This window comes from Panthera onca, chromosome A1 (genome assembly GCF_046562875.1).
Source record: "Panthera onca isolate mPanOnc1 chromosome A1, mPanOnc1 haplotype 2, whole genome shotgun sequence".
Taxonomy (NCBI): domain Eukaryota; kingdom Metazoa; phylum Chordata; class Mammalia; order Carnivora; family Felidae; genus Panthera; species Panthera onca.
Window position 1 is genome coordinate 189,048,520 of NC_138339.1, and position 23,846 is coordinate 189,072,365.

Genomic DNA, 23,846 nt, shown 5'->3' on the forward strand with positions numbered 1-23,846 from the left:
AAAATTCTATGGGTTTTGACAAATGCATAGTGTCATTTACTTGCCGTTGCAGTATCATATAGAACAGTTTGCTTCCCTGTGCTTCATTTATTCAACTCTCCATCTTCCTAGACCCACTTTCCCTTACCTCTCCACCCCCCTGCCCCCACCAGCAATCACTGATCTGCTTACTGTTTCTATGGTTTTGTCTTTTCCAGAATGTCACAGAAGTGGAATAATACAGTATGGAGCCTTTGTCAGATGGACTTTATTAATTTACCAGTAGACATTTAAGAAGTATCCATGTTTCTGCAGATTTGATAGTTCATTCCTTCACTAGCCTGAATGGCCTTGAAGCTTATGAATTCCTTTTCTCTTGGGAAAAGAGGTAAAATTAACAAATTGTGACTGCCAAGAAAGTTATACCAAGATCTGAATGTTTCTTTTCACCAGATACATTATTCATATTGCAACAAGGGAAGAGAACATGTAATGTTTATAAAATTCCTATGATTACAGCTTTGTAGTAGAGGCTAAAGTCTGGGATTGTGATGCCTCCCACTTTGGTCTTCTTCTTCAAAATTACTTTGGTTATTCGGGGTCTTTATGGTGCCATACAAATTTTAGGATTGCTTGTTCTAGCTTCGAGAAGAATGCTAGTGCAATTTTGATTGGGGTTGCATTGAATGTGTAGATAGCTTTGGGTAGTATTGACATTTTGACAATATTTATTCTTCCAACCCATGAGCATGGAATGTTTTTCCATTTCTTTATATCTTCTTCAATTTCCTTCATAAGCTTTCTATAGTTTTCAGCATACAGATATTTTACATCTTTGGTTAGATTTGTTCTTAGGTATTTTATGCTTCTTGGTGCAATTGTGAATGGGATCAGTTTCTTTATTTGTCTTTCTGTTGCTTCATTATTAGTGTATAAGAATGCAACTGATTTCTGTACATTAATTTTGTATCCTGCGACTTTGCTGAATTCATGTATCAGTTCTAGCAGACTTTTGGTGGAGTCTGTCGGGTTTTCCATGTATAATATCATGTCATCTGCAAAAAGTGAAAGCTTGACTTCATCTTTGCCAATTTTGATACCTTTGATTTCCTTTTGTTGTCTGATTGTTGATGCTAGAACTTCCAACACTATGTTAAACAACAGCGGTGAGAGTGGACATCCCTGTCATGTTCCTGATCTCAGGGGGAAAGCTTAGTTTTTCCCCATTGAGGATGATATTAGCTGTGGGCTTTTCATAAATGGCTTTTATGATCTTTAAGTATGTTCTTTCTATCCCAACTTTCTCAAGGGTTTTTATTAAGAAAGGATGCTGAATTTTGTCAAATGCTTTTTCTGCATCGATTGACAGGATCATATGGTTTTTTTCTTTTCTTTTATTAATGTGATGTATCACATTGATTGATTTGTGAATGTTGAACCAGCCCTGCAGCCCAGGAATGAATCCCACTTGATCATGGTGAATAATTCTTTTTATATGCTGTTGAATTCAATTTGCTAGTATATTGTTGAGAATTTTTGCATCCATATTCATCAAGGATATTGGCCTGTAGTTCTCTTTTTTTGCTGGGTCTCTGTCTGGTTTGGGAATCAAAGTAATGCTGGCTTCATAGAATGAGTCTGGAAGTTTTCCTTCCCTTTCTATTTTTTTCGAATGGTTGAGAAGGATAGGTATTATCTCTGCTTTAAATGTCTGGTAGAATTCCCCAGGGAAGCCATCTGGTCCTGGACTCTTATTTGTTGGGAGATTATTGATAACTGATTCAATTTCTTTGCTGTTTATAGGTCTGTTCAAGTTTTCTATTTCTTCCTGTTTGAGTTTTGGAAGTGTGTGGGTGCTTAGGAATTTGTCGATTTCTTCCAGGTTGTCCAGTTTGTTGGCATATAATTTTTCATAGTATTCCCTGATAATTGCTTGTATTTCTGAGGGATTGGTTGTAATAATTCCATTTTCATTCGTGATTTTATCTATTTAGGTCATCTCCCTTTTCTTTTTGAGAAGCCTGGCTAGAGGTTTATCAATTTTGTTTATTTTTTCAAAAAACCAACTCTTGGTTTCATTGATCTGCTGTACAGTTTTTTTAGATTCTATATTGTTTATTTCTGCTCTGATCTTTATTATCTCTCTTCTTCTGCTGGTTTGGGTGTCTTTGCCGTTATGCTTCTAATCATCAAGACAGCATGATATTGGTACAAAAACAGACACATAGACCAATGGAATAGAATAGAGGCTCCAGAATTGGACCCACAAAAGTATGGCCAACTCATCTTTGACAAAGCAGGAAAGAATATCCAATGGAAAAAAAAAAACGGTCTCTTTAACAAATGGTGCTGGGAGAACTGAAGAGCAACATGCAGAAGAATGAAACTAGACCACTTTCTTACACCATTCACAAAAACAAACTCAAAATGGATGAAGGACCTGAATGTGAGACAGGAAACCATCAAAACCCTAGAGGAGAAAGCAGGGAAAAAACCTCTCTGACCTCAGCCGCAGCAATTTCTTACTTGACACATCCCCAAAGGCAAGGGAAACAAAAGCAAAAATGAACTATTGGGACCTCATGAAGATAAAAAGCTTCTGCACAGCAAAGGAAACAATCAACAAAACTAAAAGGCAACCAATGGAATGGGAAAAGATATTTGCAAATGACATATCGGACAAAGGGCTAGTATCCAAAATCTATAAAGAGCTCACCAAACTCCACACCCAAAAAACAAATAATCCAGTGAAGAAATGGGCAGAAAACATGAATAGACACTTCTCTAAAGAAAACATCCAGATGGCCAACAGGCACATGAAAAGATGCTCAACATCGCTCCTCATCAGGGAAATACAAATCAAAACCACACTTAGATATCACCTCATGCCAGTCAGAGTGGCTAAAATGAACGAACAGGAGACTATAGATGCTGGAGAGGATGTGGAGAAATGGGAACCCTCTTGCACTGTTGGTGGGAATGCAAACGGGTGCAGCCACTCTGGAAAACAGTGTGGAGGTTCCTCAAGAAAGTAAAAATAGATCTACCCTATGACTCAGCAATAGCACTGCTAGGAATTTACCCAAGGGATACAGGAGTGCTGATGCATAGGGGCACTTGTACCCCAACGTTTATAGCAGCACTCTCAACAATAGCCAAATTATGGAAAGAGCCTAAATGTCCATCAACTGATGAACGGATAAAGAAATTGTGGTTTATATACAGAATGGAATACTACTTGGCAATGAGAAAGACTGAAATATGGCCTTTTGTAGCAATGTGGATGGAACTGGAGAGTGTTATGCTAAGTGAAATAAGTCAGACAGAGAAAGACAGATACCATACGTTTTCACTCCTATGTGGATCCTGAGAAACTTAACAGAAGACCATGGGGGGAGGGGAAGGAAAAAAAAAAAAGAGGTTAGAGAGGGAGGGAGCCAAACCATAAGAGACTCTTAAAAACTGAGAATAAACTGAGGGTTGATGGGGGGTGGGAGGGAGGGGAAAGTGGGTGATGGGCATTGAGGAGGGCACCTGTTTGGATGGGCACTGGGTGTTGTATGGAAACCAAATTGACAATAAATTTCATATTAAAAATAAAAATAAAAATAAAATAAAATAAAATAAAATCCCTATGAGACATCTCTCCAAGATCAGAAATGATGCTGGCTGTTTCATGTTTCCATTTGGAAAACAGAAAGGGACTTAATCCTTAGTGTCTCAAATGAAGTGAGGAACTGTCATACCTAACCCATGGGTTCCACTCCATTTGAGGGCTGGTTCAGACGTCTCTCTCTTCCTTCACCAGCTTTTTTGGCACAATCACCAGAACATGCCTGTTGGCTCCTTTATCTAAGTGAGGAACTTCCTCTGGAGGCCCAGGATTTCAGGAGCTGTTTGGTATAATCCACCCCCTGCAGAGACTTGAAAGCTATCTGAGTAGTATTTGAATATTGTTTTCCATGAGGAATAGAGGAAGCTTAACATTTTTTGGCTGATCTCCACCTCCTGGCATCTTTGAACTTCCATCTTATTATGTTTAAAAGGAGAAAATGTCTGACTTTGGCCAATACTAGGACCTAGTTACTGTGTTTTATTTCCTTCACGGGTCTTATTACTTTCAGAAATTACTGTGTATTTTTTGTCTTTAAAACTGTTCCATGAGGGCAGGAACCTTGGCTGTTTTGTTCATTGCTAAGACTGGAACATAGGATCTAAATGAAGATTTTAAGTTATTGAATAATAGAATGAATGAATGAATAAATGAATGAATGTTGGGAGATTATAAACTATGCATTATTTTATACAGCACCTAGAACAATCCAGCAATTCAATGTTATTAGGAAAAGAATGTATCAAAGAAACTACAGAGGCAATGATGTTAAAACGTCCTTCTTATATCATTCATAAGGCAATCATGATATTTAGTTTCCTCTCTTCTAGTGAAAAACTGAAACCTTTACCTGACCCATGTATCTGAACATTTCACTAATCTCCCTCAGGAGCCAGACTTCTCAAATGATGGGACAAAGATCCAGGAAATAAGATTCAGATGGTGCCAAACATTTATATTGTGATAAAGCCAACATGCAATTCTGAAGTACAAGAAAATATAACACAGGTAAATATTCATGCAACTAGCATAGGAACACCAAAATATATATAGCAAATATTAACAGACCTAAAGTGAGAAATAGACAGCAATTAAATAATAGCATGGGACTTTAATACCCACTTAAATCAAAGGATAGATCATCCAGACAGAACATTGATAAGGAAACATCAGCCTTAAATGGCATGTTAGAGCAGAAGGACTTAACAGATATACACAAAACGTTTCATTCAAAAGCAATAGAATACACATTCTTTGAAAGTCTACATGAAACATTTTCCAGTAGAGAATATATATCAGGCCACAAAACAAGTCTTACAAAATTTGGGGGGATGAAAATCAAATAAATCATCTTTTCCAAGCACAATAATATGAAACTAAAAATTAATTACATGAAGAAAACTGGAAAACTCACAAATAGATGGAGATTAAACAACATGCTACTGAATAATCAACGAGTCAAAGAGAAATCAAAAGAAATCTAAAAATACTTTGAGAAAAACAAAAATGAAAATATAGCATACCAAAATGTGTGGGATGTAGCAAAAACAGTTCTAAAAGGGAAGCTCATAGTGATAAATGCCCACCTCAAGAAATAAGAAAAATGTCAAGTAAACAACCTAAAGTTACACCTCAAGGAACTATAAAAAAGAAGAACAAAGCCCAAAGTTAGAAGAAGAAAGGAAATAACAAAGATTAGAGCAGAAATAAATGGAATGGGATTTTAAAAAATGAAATAGAAAAAAAAAGATCAATAAAATTAAGAGCTGATTCTTTGTAAGATAATCAAAATTGACAAGCCTTTAGTTAGATGCACGAAGAAAGAAAGAGGACTCAAATAAATAAAATCAGAAATGAAAGAGACTGTTGCACTGATACCACGGGAATACCAAGAATCATAAGAGACTGCTATGGACAATAATACACCAACAAATTGAACAACCTATAAGAAATGGATAAATTCCTGGAGACATACAACCTAACAAGACTGAATCATGAAGAAATAAAAAATCTGAACAGACCAATTACTAGTAAGAAAATTAAATCCATAATCAAAAGCCTTCTGACAAACAAATGTCCAGGACCAGATGAATTTGCTAGTGGATTCTACCAAACATTCAAAGCAGAATTAATACCAATCCTTCTCAAAGTCTCCCCCAAAAAAATAGAAGAGGAGAGAACTCTTCCAAACTCACTTATTAGGCCAGCATTATCCTGATAACAAACCAGACAAAAATGCCACAAATTATAAGCCAATATCCCTGATGAACCTAGGTGCAAAAATCCTTAACAAAATACTAGCAAACTGAATCCAACAACGGATTGAAAGGATCATACATGATTGTACCATGATCAAGTGGGATACAAGGATGGTTTGACATCCATAGGTCAGTCAATACCACCTTAACAAAATGAAAGATAAAAATTATATGATCATTTCAACAGATGCAGGTAAGCATTTGACACATTCAACACCCATTTATGATAAAAACTCTCAAGAAAGTGGGTATAGAGGGAATGTAATAAATGTCATGTATAACAAGGGCACAGCTAACACCATATTCAATAGTGAAAAGTTGAGAGCTTTTCCTCTAAGACTGGGAAAAAGACAAGGATGCCCACACTCAGTAATTTTATTCAACATAGTACTGGAAGTCCTAGCCAGAACAATCAGGCAAGAAAAAGAAATAACAGTCATCCAAATTAGAATGGAAGAGGTAAAAGTATCACTATTTGCAGAAGACATATTATATATAGAAATCCATCAAAAAAATGTTGGAACTAAAAACAAAACAAAACCTGTTAGAACTAATAAACACATTCAGTAAAGTTACAGGATACAGAATCAATACACACAACTCTTCTGCATTTCTATATGCCAGATAACCACAATAAGATATCATCTCACACCTGTTAGAATGACTATTATCAAAAAGAAAAGAAATAACAAGGGTTGGTGGAGAAAAGGAAACCCCTGCTGATGGGAATGTAAATTGGTGCAGCTACTGTGGAAGATAGTATGGAGGTTCCTCAAAATATTAAAAATAAAACTATCCTATAATCCAGCCATTCCACCTCTTGGTGGTTATCCAAAGAAAATGAAAATGTGAATTGCAGCAACATGATGGACCTTAAGGTCCGTGCTAATTAAAGTATGTCAGATCGAGAACAACAAGTACACTATGATCTCTCTTATATGTGGAATCGTAAGCAACAACAACAACAGCAAAAAACAAAAACAAGATCATAGATACAGAGAATAGATTGGTGATTACCACAGGCAAGGGTTAGGGTTGGGGGTAGGAGAAATGGGTGTAGAGGGCCAAAAGATAAAAAGAAAAAATAAATACATATAAAACATTCAACAACTCCTAGGCATCTAACAAAAGAGATCATCTCAGAATGGGATAAGCAGCAGGAATAGATTCCCAGATTCGTGCAATGTTTGAGCTGGTGGCTACAAGTTCTAAATGTTCTAAATCTCACATTTTATTTTTATTAAAAAAATTTTTTTTTAGTTAAGTAAACTCTACCCCCAACATGGGACTTGAACTCACAACCCTGATATCAAGAATCACATGATCCACCGACTGAGCCAGCCAGGCGCCTTTAAATCTCACATTTTAAATAGTGAATAGGCCCATGAGGGAAAGGGCATGCCCAAGTTAACAGATATTTATGGGTGCCCCTGGGAAATGCTGAGTACTTAAGAATAGGTGGAGGCAACTTATTTACATTGTCACAAAATAACCAGTAAATTCAGTAGTATACACACACAAGAATAAAAATCAACATCATCATTGTTAGTTTGCCATAATGTAGACCAAACAGTCCCTTGTTTTGGTAGAGCTCTGAATCAAGCTGAGTAGGAAAACGTTCCAAACACTCATGATGTTTTTATGGTAGTAAACAAGTCCGACTCTGCATTGACAGTCAGAGCTGGACCATATGTTGTCACTCATATCTAAGTAGAGGAGTGGTTGCAATCAGACAATTAGGGTGTACAGATTACTTCTCCAATACATTTTTATTTCTTCGCCTTATTAAAACAAAGAATACTATCTTAACAAATTCTATTTCCAAGATTATTAAATTTCTTCCATTTTGCTTTTTTAGAAGGATATTGTCATGCTGCAGCAGTTCATTCTTTTTAGAGGTATCTCTTAATTAGCAATAGAATTCAGGACCTGGTATTCTGAGAGTTAGGCAATTGTGTCCAGGAAAAGTATGCCAATAATAACATAATTGATTGGCTGCAAAAAAAAAAAAAAAAAAGAGATCTTCCAAATGTCTTAGAAATCTGTATTCCGATGGTGCAAATAAACCCAGACAAAATGAAGTGGTCTTCGTGAATTGGAAGCCCTGATCTCTCCACTCTATATTTATTCCATTTTTATAACAGCTTTGGGTTTAATTTAATACATTATTATAGAAGAAAGGGTCCATTAAACAGCTACAGAAAAGTGAGAAATATGTTCCTTTTAAGTTTTTTTAAATGAAGCATTAAAAAGTAGAATACTTCTGAAATGATATTCAAATGATTTTTAATTACTACAAAGGCATTGAGATGTTAATACACTTTATATAAAAGGCAGGGATACTATTCCATCCTTCCCTTTCTGTCACTAATTTCAACCCTAAGAAAATTATTTCTTTTGATCCACTTTGATAGCATGTAATAAAAGAACAATAAAACATATGGCTCAATTACCACTGCTTCTCATCAAGCATGAATTAATGAATATCAAATTATTATTAATTGTTTTTTTCTGGCTTCTTCTCCATAGGACAACAATTATACGCTGCTGCATTTTGATAAGCGTTTTGTGTTTAACACTTTGTGGAACAGGCCCTAAGAGGAACAGATGCTTGGAATCATTATACAGAAGAATAATTCTTTAAATTTATCAACACTTGGAAAATACATGATGATCATTTATTCTCCCTAGTTGATGCAGTGTTTCACAACTACCTTAAGCTTCCCTAAAATTCCACCCTCCCCTCAGTGTTCTATGTGCCTTCCTTTGAGAAGCAGTTGCTATGTGCATATAAAATAGTTTATAAGTTCAATTTCTCAATTTTAACACTAATACTCATTCCTCACATATGATTATTGAATTTTCAATTCCTCGAGAAAAAAGCTCTTTAAAACTGAAAGCTATAGCTCAAGCAGCTAAAGAATTAAATTAACTAGCATGGCATAGTCTATAATAAATTGTGATCTCTGTAATTGACAAAATCAATGTCAGTGAATGATATTTATAGACACTTCACAAAAAGATCCTGTGTAACTGGTAGTTCATTTTATTTTTATTTATAAGCTGTCTGTAATTGTAAAGTGCTATGTAATATGAGTAGATGTGATATGCCAAAGAGCATGTCTCTGTAATCTATAACCATTATTTCTCAGAAATTATTCATATACCCAGATTTTGAAATGCATGCAAAGAAAATTTAACAAGGTATAATATGTAAACTATACATGTCATGAGATTTTACCCATTACCCACAAATCCATGTTTTTTGTTTTTAAAATATTCTATAAAAATAATTTCTGTGGTAAATTGAAGGGTAACATTAAATTGTTTAGATACCCTATTTAGTTCAATATACTTAACAGACACATATTCAAAGATACTTTCAAAGAGCAAGCAACACGTGTTTTAGAATCAGATAATCTGAGGAGCAGAAAGGGACCTTAGAAATAATTTTTTCTGGAAAGATCAAGTGATTCTCTGAGGTCCATACAGCTTTATATGAAACACCTTTCCGCCAAACTTTGTTTAAAAAAAAAATTCTATCAACATTTCTTTTGCATGTGAAAGATATACATGCATATCTTGCTTTTTTGACAGTTCATCAGGATGTCAATAATATCTGTAAATTCAAGTCTGTAGGGAAACAAAGATGACAAAAAGGGAAACTTGTCTACTATGGTCACCACGATGCACAGCTCACATACAGAGCAGAGACGGACCAAGTTAGTGTTGACAGAGCTCGCTGCCATGAGAAGCATCATCGCTTTGACATTGGTAACTGGAACCACTTGAATTTCTCATGGCTAACTCTAGCCAGATATTAGATGGTTTCCTTTATGTATATGACTTTATGGAAGGCAATCAGATTATTTATGCAATAGCAGAATTGTTAGTTGTATACAAGAGTCAATCTTCAGTGTGAAAGCTTTTCTAGATTACATATTCTTAAAATAAAATTTTAACATCCTGATAAATGCTTTTATCTTGATTTCCATGTGCCAGAATTATTGAATCCACTTTGCTGAAAAATTTAAAGAAAGTACCAGTTAGAAATACAACTTCAGCACAAAAATAAGCCTGTAACGAAAGTTTTTTAAATAGCCATTCATCAAGGGGGTAGTGGTGGATTAAACATTTTATTTTTTATTTCTGCTGCATTCATCACTCTGGCTTTTGGTCATATACCATGAACACAAAGTACCAATGCCTGGCGCTCATATTTAGGAGATTCCTGAGAGTCATATCTTGACAACTGCTGTGTCCGATAAAATAGCAATGCCTATGGGGTGCACATAGTCAGGGAGGAAGGCACAAAGACTTCTGAGTCTTTTGATAGTCATATTTCCTAAACCATTTCGTGGACTTCTGGAAGACTGAAAGTTTTAGAGCTGCCACCATGCACATCAAGTCCCTTGATATAATATTGTATCATGATAAGGCTGCTGAATTAGGAAGAAAATGGAATATGGGAACTGGCTAGGGAAAGCAGAAAATAGAAGGCGAAGTATGAATATAATTAGGTTTGTTCTTGTAATTGGATCTGCAGCCTGATGGAACGTGGGTTTCTGAATATTTCTCAGAGCATTTTCCAGATGTAGCCTCCCAGTACCTCATTAATGTCACACATTTGTCGTTAAATTCCATATTTTGGATCCCATGTAAGAATCACACATTCTCCTCCTTCATTCACCATACCAATGAGGCATCAGAAAACTCACCTTCACATTGTGCTGTTGACCAGCTATCCAATATCATTCTGATTATTCTATCTACTTACTATTGAATTAAAAATAAAATACTGGCTATTAAAAACTGATCAAGTTTTGTAGCATTTTATTTTGCTAATTTAGTGTACATTGTGCATATCTTTTAAATCAACTTTTAAAGTTTTCATGCTGTTTAAAGAAAATGAATTAAAAACTCAAGTCCTTAATGTTTTCTTCTCACACCATTTATGCCAATTAAAAGCCCAAATTATAGTAAAGTTGGTCTTAAACTCACAAAAAATACTTGATGCTATATTTAATATAGAAGTATATAGAACTAGCTCTAAACTTCCCGTTTAAAAATAACATTAAAAAGCAGTTAGTGGAATAATCAAATTAGGTACAAACGTATATTTCAGGACAAATATGAAAGGTCATTCACAGAAATGGACTTCAATTCACACAATTATTTGAGCAGAAAAGATCTATTTTTGTTCAGAAAAAAATAGAAAATTTTCCAAAATAAATCCTCTTTGCCTAGTTGTACTATGTCTGGTGTGATATCAGGAGACAATAATAAATGTTGGCTGATTTTATACCCTAAAATACTACCATAGTATAACTATCTTCAGCTAAATTCTTAACTAAGTAGAATTGATAAAATACTTTTTACTTTATTGAAATCCTTCATTTCAACAATATTAAGTGCACATTAATATTAGTAAAAGCAATCATTCCTTAAAGAGCTTAACACTTACCCATAACTTTAGAGTAACAAGGCTCACAGTGTATTGTCTGTCTATAAATCCAAATACTGTCACCCGCTTGTAGGTTTTCCAAAGGCTGTTTGCATATTTCACACTAAGGAAAAAAACAATATGTAAAATTTACACACATTATATATGTAGACTCTTAACTGTAATAGGATAGAAAAGCCCTTTCAATTCATTCAGTACGATCCTTCATAGCAACACTCAGATTTGAAAGAGGACCCACAGGGAAAGTGGGAATGCCCTTGTTTATGATCCTACTGCTGAAATTTTCAAATAAATGCTCACAACATCTCTCCACTCTGAAAATGTACATTTCAGGGTATATATACCACTGAAGTTTCTGCTGAACTCACAATAGAATAGATAAAAATGTTCAAAAGTTGGTGATGCCAAAGATAAAATCACCACTCAATATCTCAAACAAAAACACAAAGCATACTTGTTTGCTTACTAAAAGTTATGCTGTCCAGTTACAGTCTCATTGGACAAAACAACTTCTGATCTTACATAGGGTTTAGGGAACAGTTTGTTTTGTGTTGTGTTCGTTATGGAGATAGAAAAGGGTTGACATCTGCCTTAGACCTGTGCTCATTGGAAACAAGTTCACCTGCCAACTGGCTGACTTTCAAGCATGAGCCTGTCTCTGATTGTTGGCTTTCAGAGGCGAGTTCACTAAAGCAAATTGTCATTGATCAATTAGTCCAGGTAGTTCTATTATCATGGCTATAGAATAATATATCTTTTCCTATGAGTGTGGGGACATTTTTATTTTCAGTTAGTAGTATTTTATAATTAAATTGAAAATCGAAACAAATCATTTGAAATATAATAAATGGACATTATTGTTCTTTACTAAAAGTCATAATCAGGAGAACTCTTTATTTTAAAAAGTTTTCTGTATAATAGCTTTAAGCAAATAATAAATAAATAAACAAACAAATAAATAAATAAAATAGCTTTTATTTTATGTGGAATTCTATATACTATGGCCTAAAATTGGATTCTTTTTCTCAAAATGAGACACCATATATCTGATTGCTATGTGTCACTGTCTGAAGCTAATTGAAGGAGAAGCAATCAGTTGTTAAAGTATTACATTTACTTGACTGAATTAGATAATTTGCATCAACCACAGAATGTCAGCACAAAAAGGACCCTTGGATTTAAGCAAATGATTCTCCAATTGGCTGCCCTTAGTTCTATCTAAGGAGTTTTGAAAAATACCAAAAGGAAGCATCTTTGAGATTTTTTATTTAATTGGGGCTGGCCCCAACCATTCTGTTTTTCTCCTAATTTCCCCAGATGATTATGACATACAGCCAGCATTAAGAACCACTAGTCAAACCAGCTACCCCATTTTACAGATAAAGGAACTGAAGCCAAGCTAATTAGGTGATTGTCCAAAATTATAGCCATAGTTAGTGAAAGTTAGAACTCGAACTCAGGCCTTCAGGCTTCCAGTTCAGTGCTCATCCGTTTACGTCAACAACCGTCACGTTGACCTACCCGATATTATTGTGAGAAGTAAAAGAAATGGCATATAGCCACAAACTGAAGCATTGTACCACATAAGCTTTATTATTATTATACTAAGCCACAATTAGTTAGAATTAATCACGTTCTCAAAAGCAGACTGAGTTTCAACTATTGTCAGGTCTATCCATCCTGAATACATATACCATATAAAAAACTGCTAACTTTCTTCTCAATAATTTCTTTTTCTTTCTGGAGTTCATTATTTTTTTATGTAATGCATGGTTCATTAAAATGTTGCAAAAACTTTTATAAAGAGAACAAGTGTTTATATTTTCACAGATTTAAATCTCCAGGGTAAGAGTAATAAATGTGTCAGTAATCAACTCTAAGCCTAAAGCCAAGATAGTAATTATAAACCTTTGAGGTTGAGGCTGCATAACTCCTAGAAATATTTAAGTAGTGCATTATTAATGTGGATGAGAACACTTCTGAAAGTTTTAACTTCATTGCATGTATTTCATTAAATAATTATTTTTATCCCAGTCATATGTAATGCTGTGTTTAATTAACTGCAATAAACATACCCTTACCTTGAAGCAAGTAGAATGGCAGCAAATTTGTAATTCATCTAAAATCATTTTAGTGTCTGTGCCCAGTGGTTGCCGGCAGTAAGTGCACATTTCTCTTTCGATGACAGACCTATAGAGACATAAGCAATTACAAGTAAATTTGTCATCATGCAAACGATGGATGTATTCCCCACAAAGACATGTGTAAATGATAGCTTAATTTTGTTGATACTTCAGGAAATTGTGTGAAAATCAAAGAAAGTTGGGGACTTACTTGTTCTAGCGATAGAATTGATTCTCCTAGCTACCTCAAAATGATATCAAAGAATTAAGATGAAGACAAATCTCAAGTTATTAATTCATTAGCAATCAAGAGTGCAGCTGGGCAAGGCAAAGATGTTCACAGTTTCTTAATTGAACTAGGTCATGAGTACCCCTTGAAGCTAGAAGAGGGTTTTGAATTATTAATTTGCATATATTATAGAAAAATTATGCTGTAGATTAATATAAAATTTTAACTCTCAAAACATTCAATAGGACAAAAGTACAAATCCGTTCAAGAGTGTTTTGGTAAATTTGAGGCTCCAGGGTGCCTCAGTCAGTTAAGCGTCTGACTTCAGTTCAGGTCATGATCTTGCAGTTTGTGAGTTTGAGCCCCACATCAAGCTCTGTGATGACAGCTCATCTCAAAGCCTGGAGCCTGCTTCAGGTTCTATGTCTCCCTCTCTCTCTGTCCCTCCCCCACTCATCCTCTCTCTCTCTCTCAAATAAATAAATATAAAAAAATTTTTTAAATCATTTTCATAAATTCACAAGTGATGGGTCTGTAGGACCCCAGACTCTGGGGTCTAGAGTCCCCAAAATGTTCTCCTATGACAAGTCTCTTGGTGTCATTGTAACAATCAGAATATTGGTGTAGCTTTCATGACAAAATTTATATTCTCCAACAAGATATAACCCCACCACAAATTTGATGAGGAAAAGAGAGTATTGTTATTTACTTTGGAAAGAGAGTGTTCAGTAACAAATGAACCATAGATATGATCAGCAAGTCCAAAAGAGCTCAGGTCACACAGAACCTTAAGAAAGGCCAACAACTCTGTGATTTTTTTTCCTTTTGGAAGGGACTAGGACTGTCTTAAATAGTACCTTGCAGAATTTACTAGTTTCAGGGAACTAGCAGTCAGGCCTGAAATTTTCAGAGTAGGGTACATAATAGAAGGGTAAAATAAAAATAGCCAATATTTATATAGTGCTAATATGCTTTATAATATATGCAGAGTGCTTTCCATGCATTTGGTTATATAAACTCATTTCTTGCTCGCAACATTGCTGAGAAGCTGGTACTGTTATTTTTACATCCTTTTACAAAAGAAGAAACTGAGCACAGAAGGGTAATAAATTTGCTCTCATCATGCAGCCAGTTGAGTGGCAGTGGCAGGATTTGAATGAAGGCAGTGTGGCCCCAGAGTCCCTGTGTCACCTCTAGGCCTGCCCATGAGGACTATCAGGCTCACTGTGTGAAAGTGAACTAGTCGTGCCCAGGAGCCATGTTCCTATGATCAAGCCCAGGACTAGAAGCAGAGAGGAGGGAAAATGGGTGGAAGGAGGAGGTAAAAGAAGAAAGGGATTTAAGTAGATGAAATGTGTCTGGTTTTATACTCTCAGTCATTCTAAGAATTTCCTAGTCCTTATGCATATTAATAAATATTTTCCCCTTTCAACTAACTCTACAGCTAATTCCTTATATGTTCCTGGCAAATACTTCCCTATGGGGAAATTCATACATATGCATACACATACACATATATGCACACATACTTAAATTTCCCATGTAATATTGTAATCCTGTCAAGAGTAGAAAACAAGCACTCTCCAATCTTCTTCCATTCCCAGAGGCACTGAGGTAAGAGCTGGGAATATAAAGAGTAAGACAGTCTCCTTTTTTCCATGAGGGTAGCCAGGTGTGTGATTCAATAATCATAGCATATTATGGATACGTGGAGAGAGTTAGGAGAGCACGGCTAACGAAGCAACTATTCCCTGGGGTAGAGTCAGGAAAGCCGTTGTGGAAAAAGTGCCACATGAGTTAAAGCTTGAAGACAAAGGGGCTCTCAAGGTGTGTTGGGCGAGGTGTGGAGGGGCATAATGGGGGAATTTCAAGCAGGACAAACAGGACGTACCAAAGTGCTAGAGAAATAAAGTATCTGGAGTGATTAAACAGCCATCAATATTCAGTAGGAGCAGGTTCTAAAGGCCCATAAATAATTGTGCAAAGGAATTAGACTTTATCTTGTTAAGTGGGAAGCCACTTTCAATGGGATTGAAATGCTTAGATAAGAACTCTGGGGACATAGCTAATTTCACACAATAATCAACAGAAAAAAGTTGCTTGACGGGTTGGTCTTACAGAGAATTGACTTTTGCTCTGATGACTAAGGAAAATTTCAAGGACCACTTTAATAATGGAACTGAAATTCTTCATATTAAGAGCAATACTTTTGTGAAGAATGTTTTCCTTCCTTAAGTTAACAATGATAATATCAGCCCAGGGAAGGCTCGGATGATAGTGTTGTCCTTATTAATATCATACTGTTGGGGCACCTGGGTGGCTCAGTCGGTTAAGCGACGGACTTTATTGACTAGCTCAGGTCATGATCTCATGGTTCACGAGTTTGAGCCCCATGTTGGGTTCCACGTTAACAGGGATTCTCTCTCTCACCCTCTTTGCCTCTCTCTCTCACACACAAAAGAAATAAAATAAACTTTTAAAAAAAGGATCATATTGTTAGCCAAAGACCTTCTCAAAGCATTATGAAAAAAAGCTGTTTTTATTTGTTTGCTTCTGGTTATTTAGGCAGCATTTGTAATTCTAATGCTTGTGTAGATGACTTTATTTTTCTAAGAAGTGTGCTTTAAAAGCAAGACACTCAGAAGATCACTAGTAATACAAGATCTTAAAAGAGTGACAGAAAGAGGATAGAATTTTGGTGCCTGGCCCATCCATGTTTTCCTTCGCAAATACAGCATTAGTTTATTTTTTTCAGAAAACATTTACTGAGTAGCCTTAGGTGCCAAACACTGCATTACAAGCTTAGGCTGTGCATAAAAATAAGATATGTCCTTACCCTCGATAAGTCATATTTCTAGCCTCTCCTATAAAGGAACATCACTAATAGAATGTTACACATTTGCATTACAGCTGATTTCCAGTGGTTGAGTTGAAATGCTAATTATTTTAATTTTCTCCACTGGAAATCTGCAGGTCATACTCTCACGAGCATCATCTATGCACCCCACTGAACATTAAATGGTAAAAAAGGATTACCAGGGGCACCTGGGGGGCTCAGTCAGTTAAGCATCCAACTTCAGCTCAGGCCATGATCTCACGGTTCATGGGTTCGAGCCCCGCATCCAGCTCTGTGCTGGCACCTCAGAGACTAGAGCCTGCTTTGGATTCTGTGTCTTCCTCTCTCTCTCCCCTCCCCTGCTCATGCTGTCTCTGTCTCTCTCTCTCTCTCTCTCTCAAAAAAAAGTAGACATTAAAAAAATTAAAAAAAAAAAAAAAGATCACCAACAGTGAAAGCCTGGGGTCAACATACTAGCACTAACTTGATAATCACTGCAACCCCTGTCCTCGGAACTGACTGTGGGCCCAGACTGGGTCGTAGCAGCATCTCTATGCAGCTGTTTGTAGGTGAGCTGGCTCTGGAAAACCACAAGGAGAAAGGGCTGAGGACACAGTCAAGTGATGCAATGAAGCCTAGACACTAAATATGTGGCATTACTGGGGACTCCTGGGAATCAGCAACAGCAGAGGGGCTGGTCTGGCAGACAGCTGTAGGGCATGGAAAGCTGCTGGAATAAAGTACAGCAATCAAAAAGCAGAAACAGCCAGGAAGCCTCGGAATGAATTCCTGGATGCAGAGGTTGTTGTACATTGTTCCATCCATACACACGTATAACAATCACTTAATTAGCATCTCTAAGTTCAATGGATGAGAATCATGTATTTCAGTATTATATATATAATAAAAATATATCAAATATGAATATAAAATATATATTACATGTAAAAGTATATATACACACACGTGTATATACATATACACTAAAATATATAAAATGTTATACATATAAGTATATACACCTATATATGCGAATATATGTATATATAAGTATGTATGTATATATATATGCATACGTATATGTGTGTGTGTATATATATATATATATGTGTGTGTGTGTGTGTGTGTATATACTTTTAGATATGGAAATGTAGACCAACTCACCTATCTGAAGTTGAATAAACAGTTTGTATATATTTTCCAGAGATATTCTCCTGATATCCATCCTTCAGTAATTTACTAGAAACAAACAAAATTGACATGTGAGGACTGAGCTATTTCCCTAGTGTTGATGTACACACCCATACACAGGTGACAAAGCACACACACCTCATGCAGCTTTGTCATTCTTCTCTATGATGTTACAAGTTAGGACCATGTACTAACCTCTTTCTTTTTTTTTTTTTTTTAATGTGGAAAGTGCTGATGCACAAGCCACCTCCAGGTTGATATAAATTGACATATCTACTGAAGGAAATAGAGCATAGGACAAGGAGCGCAGGAAAAAGCGTGAGCAGGAAAAGAAGTTATCATTTCTCATGAAATGCATACTTGCCCCTCCCTCATTCATTTGCTATAGGAAAGCCACATGTAATCTAACACAGAAAAGGAAATATGCAAAGCATGGGCCAGTGTAAGCACGTAGAAACATCAACATTCACAACATCAACATTCTCTGTGTAGAGACACAGAGACTCTTAAACTTTTAGAGAAAGCTGTAGAAATGTTTATTTTTACTTGAAAACATCCAAGAAAGAAGAGTCTAGAATGAAAGCAAAAAAGTGTAATTTTAAGTCCCCTTTGTTCTATTTTTCAGACTGCCCCAGTTTGTAAATGTCAGTCCTTCTGTGAGACAAATGAAACTTGCAATGCACTAACCAGCTGGCAGCTCATAATTGCTTCCCAACTACTTATGCTACCTGTGAGTATATTAGGGCTGGAAGCAATACATTCCTATTATTTCATAGGGTGAGTGGTAATTCCACAGACTTTACCTGGGATTTTTAAACAAGAAATCTTTCTCCCTCCAATTGTCCACAGGCAGACTATTGTCAGAAAGAGCACTGGGTGTTGTATGGAAACCAATTTGACAATAAATTATATTTACTTTAAAAAAAGAATATAAAAAAGAAAAGAAATAGAGTATCTTCGGAATACATAACCCACAATGCTCAGTAGGAGTTTGCACACATTTGTGCGTGATACATATATTATTATTTCCATTTTCTTGATAAGGAAATTGAGACTTGAAGAAGTTAAGTAGATTTTGCCAAAACCACTTGGTTAGTAAATGACAGACTCCATCCCAAATCTGATGCTAGGGCCTCTACACTATCCTACACCGTCAGTGTGGAGTTTAGGGAGATTTAGATTCAGCAGAAAAATCAAACTTGAGCCTGCATTTTACAAAGTAAATTAGGTGTGGTTTTGAGAAACCTTTTTTGGTTTTTTGGAAAATTGTCCATTTTCTGACATGTACTGAATTTCCCAGAGCCCTTTCAGGAACCCCTCTCTAGAGATAGTCTCCCCTCTTTGAAATGGGCTCTGGTTAACACATATGTCACGTACATCACATTTGTAGTCCTAACCAGTATATTACTCCACAGGTAGGCTAATTCTTATTTTTATACTCCCTGAAAATCAAATAGGTTGTGAATTCATGATCTTGGTTGACATTCTTCTCAACATCCATCACTCCAAGCAGCAGATTTTTTTGGATATCCATTCTCTGTAATTTGGGCCAGAGTGTATCTACTAAAGGTAACACCCCTTATTTCAGATGAGAGGTAAACAGACAGATAGATTAGATTAGATAGAACCAGAATAGTGTATAGAACTATTTAATTAAAGTGTGACTCAAAATTAGCATGAGAGTATCTGAGTAACTTTGTGTAATTTTGCATTGTGTAATTTTGTAGGCTTGTTATAAATGTATAGTTATATATGATCATGTGAGAACTTTCACATGGTTATCCTATTATGTGTATACTTGTTATATTCAAGCATTTGGTTCATCCAATGACAATGATTATTTGCCAACTACATAATATTGGAAACATTATAAAGAATGATATACCTAGAACTCAATATACCCCTAAATGGTCTTCTATTTGAGAAAAGCAAACATACTCCAAAATAATAGCATCTCTCCTAACATAGATGATTTCAAAATTAGAGTAAATGTAGCAAAATATTTTAAATAAATTTCCAGTACCTGTTCTCCACATAGGTCCTTGTATATACCACAGTATCCTTTGGTCCTGCATGCCTGGTTTCAGCATTGGAGCTATAACACGAACAATTTACTTAATGTTTAAAGCTTATTTACAAGGATAATAAAAACAGCAAGGCTATTATCCAATTCAATGCAAAAAATAGTGTTTATATATTCCTTTTAAATTATAACTTTTGAAATGTAATTGTTAAAGGGATACTAATCCACTTCTGCAAAATTTCTTCACATCTCCTATTTTGTTCCTGGTGTCCACTGTTTTGGCCTACTTCCAGAACGCTGCTATGGAAATTGGTCACTGAGAATATCTGTTGTAGAGCATGAGGACTATTTTGAATATTTATAATACATTTTAATGTGTTTCCCTGGTGTCCCATTCCTATTTTTCAAACCATAACTTTCCCCACAAACCTCAAAAGGTTGACCTTAGCTGCATATTTTTCCCATATATTAGGACATTGAATATATCATGTCATTCACTTCTGGTCTGCCAAATTTCTGTGGACAGATTTGCTGCAAACCTGATCTGTCTTCTCTAGTAGGTTAAGGATTTTTTCCTTGCTGTTTTCAGGATTCTTTCCTTGTCTGTGTATTTTGTGAATTTGACGATGATGTATCTTGGTGGTGGCTGACTTTTGTTGAATCTAATGGGAGTTCTCTGTCCTTTTTGGATTTTGATGTCTGTGCCCTTCCCCAGATTGAGGAAGTTTTCAGCTATAATTTGCTCAACTAAACCTTCTGACCCCTTTCCTCTTTCTTCATCTTCTGGGACTCCTATGATACTAATGTTATTACATTTTAAGGAGTTGCTGAGGTCTCTAAGCCTACATTTGTGAAAATGGCTAAAATTAACAACATAAGAAACAAGAGGTGTTGGCAAGGGTGCAGAGAAAGGGGAACCCTCTTGCACTGTTGGTGGGAATGCAAACTGGTGCAACCAATCTGTAAAACAGTATGGAGGCTCCTCAAAAAGTTAAAAATAGAACTACCATATGATCCAGTAATTGCACTACTATGTATTTACACAAAGGTTACAAAAATACACATTCAAGCACAGGTACATGCACCTGAATGTTTACAGCAGCATTATCAACAATAGCCAAACTATGGAAAAATGTGTGTGTGTGTGTGTGTGTGTGTGTGTGTGTGTGTGCACATATACATAATGGAATATTACTCAACCATAAAAAGAATGAAATCTTGACCTTTGCAACAACATGGATGAAGCTTGAGTGTATTATGCTAAGAAAAATAAGTGAGAGAAAGACAAATACCACATGGTTTCATTCATATATGGAATTTAAGAAACAAAACAGATGAACATATGGGAAAGGGGAAAAAGAGAGAGAGAGGGAAAAAACCTTAAGAGACTCTTAACAATGGAGTACAAACTGAGGGTTGTATGGAGGGAGGTGGGTGGAGGGATGGGCTAGATGAGTGATGGGTATTAAGGAGGGCACTTGTGATGAGCACTGGGAGTTGTATGTAAGTGATGAATCAGTGAAATCTACTGAAACCAATATTTCACTGAATGTTAACTAACTAGAATTTAAATAAAAATCTGGAAAGCAAAATAAAAAGTTGACTTTAATGAACTTTAATGAACATGATAACAACTAATTTAATGAAACTTTAAAATCTGCCTAAAGAACGTCAACACCAGTGTCACAGTTTTTTTTTAATGTAAAATTTTCAGGAAAAAATAATATTTACACTTTCCTACCCAGATATCAAAGCTTACCAAGACCAAGTTGCTAATGCAACACCTTTGTGTGGAGCTGTTTACATAAAGCCACTGATAAAATTAGAAATTTCTGCATTTCAAAGCAAGGGGAGGTTTAAAGTAAGATGAGTTTTAAAAACAGAAGGAGAAAGTCCTGTCACTTGTATATAATTGGCCGTGGTACCTGTGATTCTTCCTGGCTTCATAAGAATGGGCAGGAGTTCTAGTAAACTGGATGTTTATAGCATCAGTGGATCCACCGACTTGGCTGTCTAGCCTGGGAAAGCAGACACAAATATTTGGCACTTAAATGAAGGCCACTAGAAGTTTTTTTGTTTTATTAAAATTCTATTCAATTAAGTTTACATACAACAAACCTCTTTATGTTTGTCTGGCTTCTGTGCAGATACATAAATAGAATACATGTACTATTTTACACCTCCAGAGTGACCACTGTCTTACCTTAAAGAATAATCTACAGGCATGTGTCATATTATCTAACATTAGAATAACCTTTTTATCAAGGGCAAAAACCATCTGGAATTGGTTCCAGTAACCTTGTAATACCAGCAGTGCCACGGTAGAAAGCATCTCATGTACAATATGATAAACTTGTGAGTGTATCAATTTATGAAAATTATCCAGTGGTTGCTTTTGGAAATTCGCTTCCATCTTGTTTTTAATAGAAAAAATATTTTGAAGATTACAGAACTCTGACTCAGATTTCTGCTAATTAAAAAGTGTCACAACGTTTAACAAAGTGCAGGCATATTTTTTTTCCTCTGAAACAGAGGAAAATTTTAATGCAGGAATAGCAAAAATTTTAGCCACTTTTCATCCCTCCAGGTTAGTAAACTCCAATATAGAAGAGATGTGAAAAACAAGAGGGCAGGTTAGATCTTAATCAAGCCTTATCATTTTTAAACACTTTCCTTCCATTTCCAGATAGCTCTTAAAGAAGAGGAAAACATTGTTCACATATTATCTCTGGCATACAATCATCTTCTACTTTTAAGACAGATGTTTCACAAACCATACAGCTACATTAAAATTATACTAAGTAATGAGAAAGTAGAATGAACATTAGAAAACTTTCTAACGTAATTATTAGAATATGTCATTCCAGAAATAATAAACCTAGCTAGGAATTGCTTAAAAATATTCAAATCATATAACATACAATAAAAAACCCATTTTTAACAGACAGCTTCAAGGAATGAAGGTTGTCAGTGAGTTTGGAATGTGTTTGCACCATCCCCAGCAATATAAAATCAAATATCACCAGTTAGTTAGCAAAATCTTCAAAGAAGAAAGGGGAATAAACTGCATACAGTACTATAATGGACTGAATTGTTTCCCCCCCCCCCAAATTCCCATTTTGAAACTCTAACCTTCATTGTGATTTGGAGACAGAGACTATAAGAAGGTAAAAAAGGTTAAGTGAGGTCATAAGGGTGAAGCTTTAATATCACAGGACTTGTGTCCTTATAAAAAAAAAGTGACACCAGAGATTTGTGTATGTTTGTTCATACACAGAGAAAAGGCCATGCGAGGCCACAGTGTGAAAGTGGCCATCTGTAAGCCAAGGAAAAATGTCTCAGGAGAAGCCAAACCTGACAACATCTTGATCTTGGACTTCTAGCCTCCAGAATTGTGAGAAAATAAATTTTTGTTGTTTAAGCCACCTGGTCTGTGGTCTTGATCTTGGACTTCTAGCCTCCAGAATTGTGAGAAAATAAATTTTTGTTGTTTAAGCCACCTGGTCTGTGGTCTTTTGTTATGGAAGCCCAGACAGAATAATAATACAAGTAGCATCTCCTAGCTGTGTTTATCATAAGATGATGATAATGGCTTCACTAAGATTTAATTTTTATAATTGTGAATGAAAACTAAATACTATAAGCAAATTTGAAATGTGGAACAATAAACTTTTTGATGGGTTTTGCTATGCCAGTAGGTTTGGAAGATGACAGATTTTTTTTAAAAAAGACCTTTTATTTTGGAATAATTTTAAGTGTATGGGAAAATTACAAAGACAGGTGGAGAATCTGTCTACCCTTCACCCAGCTTCTCCTAATACTAATATCATACATAACCATGGTATATTTGTCAAAACTAAAGAATCAACGTGGTACAATACTATTTACTAATCTACACACTTCATTTGTATTTCATCAGTTTTTCCTCTGATGTCCTTTCTCAGTTCCAGAATCAGAATCAGGATATATCTTCCACATAATAATCATGTCTCTTTAGTCTCCTAGGCTCTGTAATACTTGCCAAGTCTTTCTTTGTTCTTCCAGAGATGGTGATAGATGTTAAAAAGGAAATCCTATCTTCATGCCAATAAGTGGTAACAATATATTTTTTTAATTATTTAGAACCATAG

At 35.5% G+C, this 23,846-nt stretch overlaps 1 protein-coding gene across 8 annotated transcripts in view; it reads right to left on the bottom strand.

Annotated features, from left to right (window-relative positions):
* Positions 1-7,632: 7,632 nt before the first annotated feature.
* The window catches only part of SCEL (sciellin), a 112,984-nt gene continuing 96,770 nt past the window's right edge, over positions 7,633-23,846 (bottom strand). For all 8 annotated transcript variants that reach the window (XM_078432624.2, XM_078432611.2, XM_060636914.3 and 5 more), the window contains 6 exons: positions 21,642-21,734; positions 19,717-19,788; positions 17,667-17,741; positions 13,396-13,504; positions 11,315-11,417; positions 7,633-9,871 (listed from right to left, as the gene is read on the bottom strand). In XM_078432624.2, the coding sequence (XP_078288750.2) occupies positions 9,855-9,871; positions 11,315-11,417; positions 13,396-13,504; positions 17,667-17,741; positions 19,717-19,788; positions 21,642-21,734 (469 nt within the window). In that variant the 3' untranslated portion in view covers positions 7,633-9,854. The remainder of the gene's footprint in view (positions 9,872-11,314; positions 11,418-13,395; positions 13,505-17,666; positions 17,742-19,716; positions 19,789-21,641; positions 21,735-23,846) is intronic.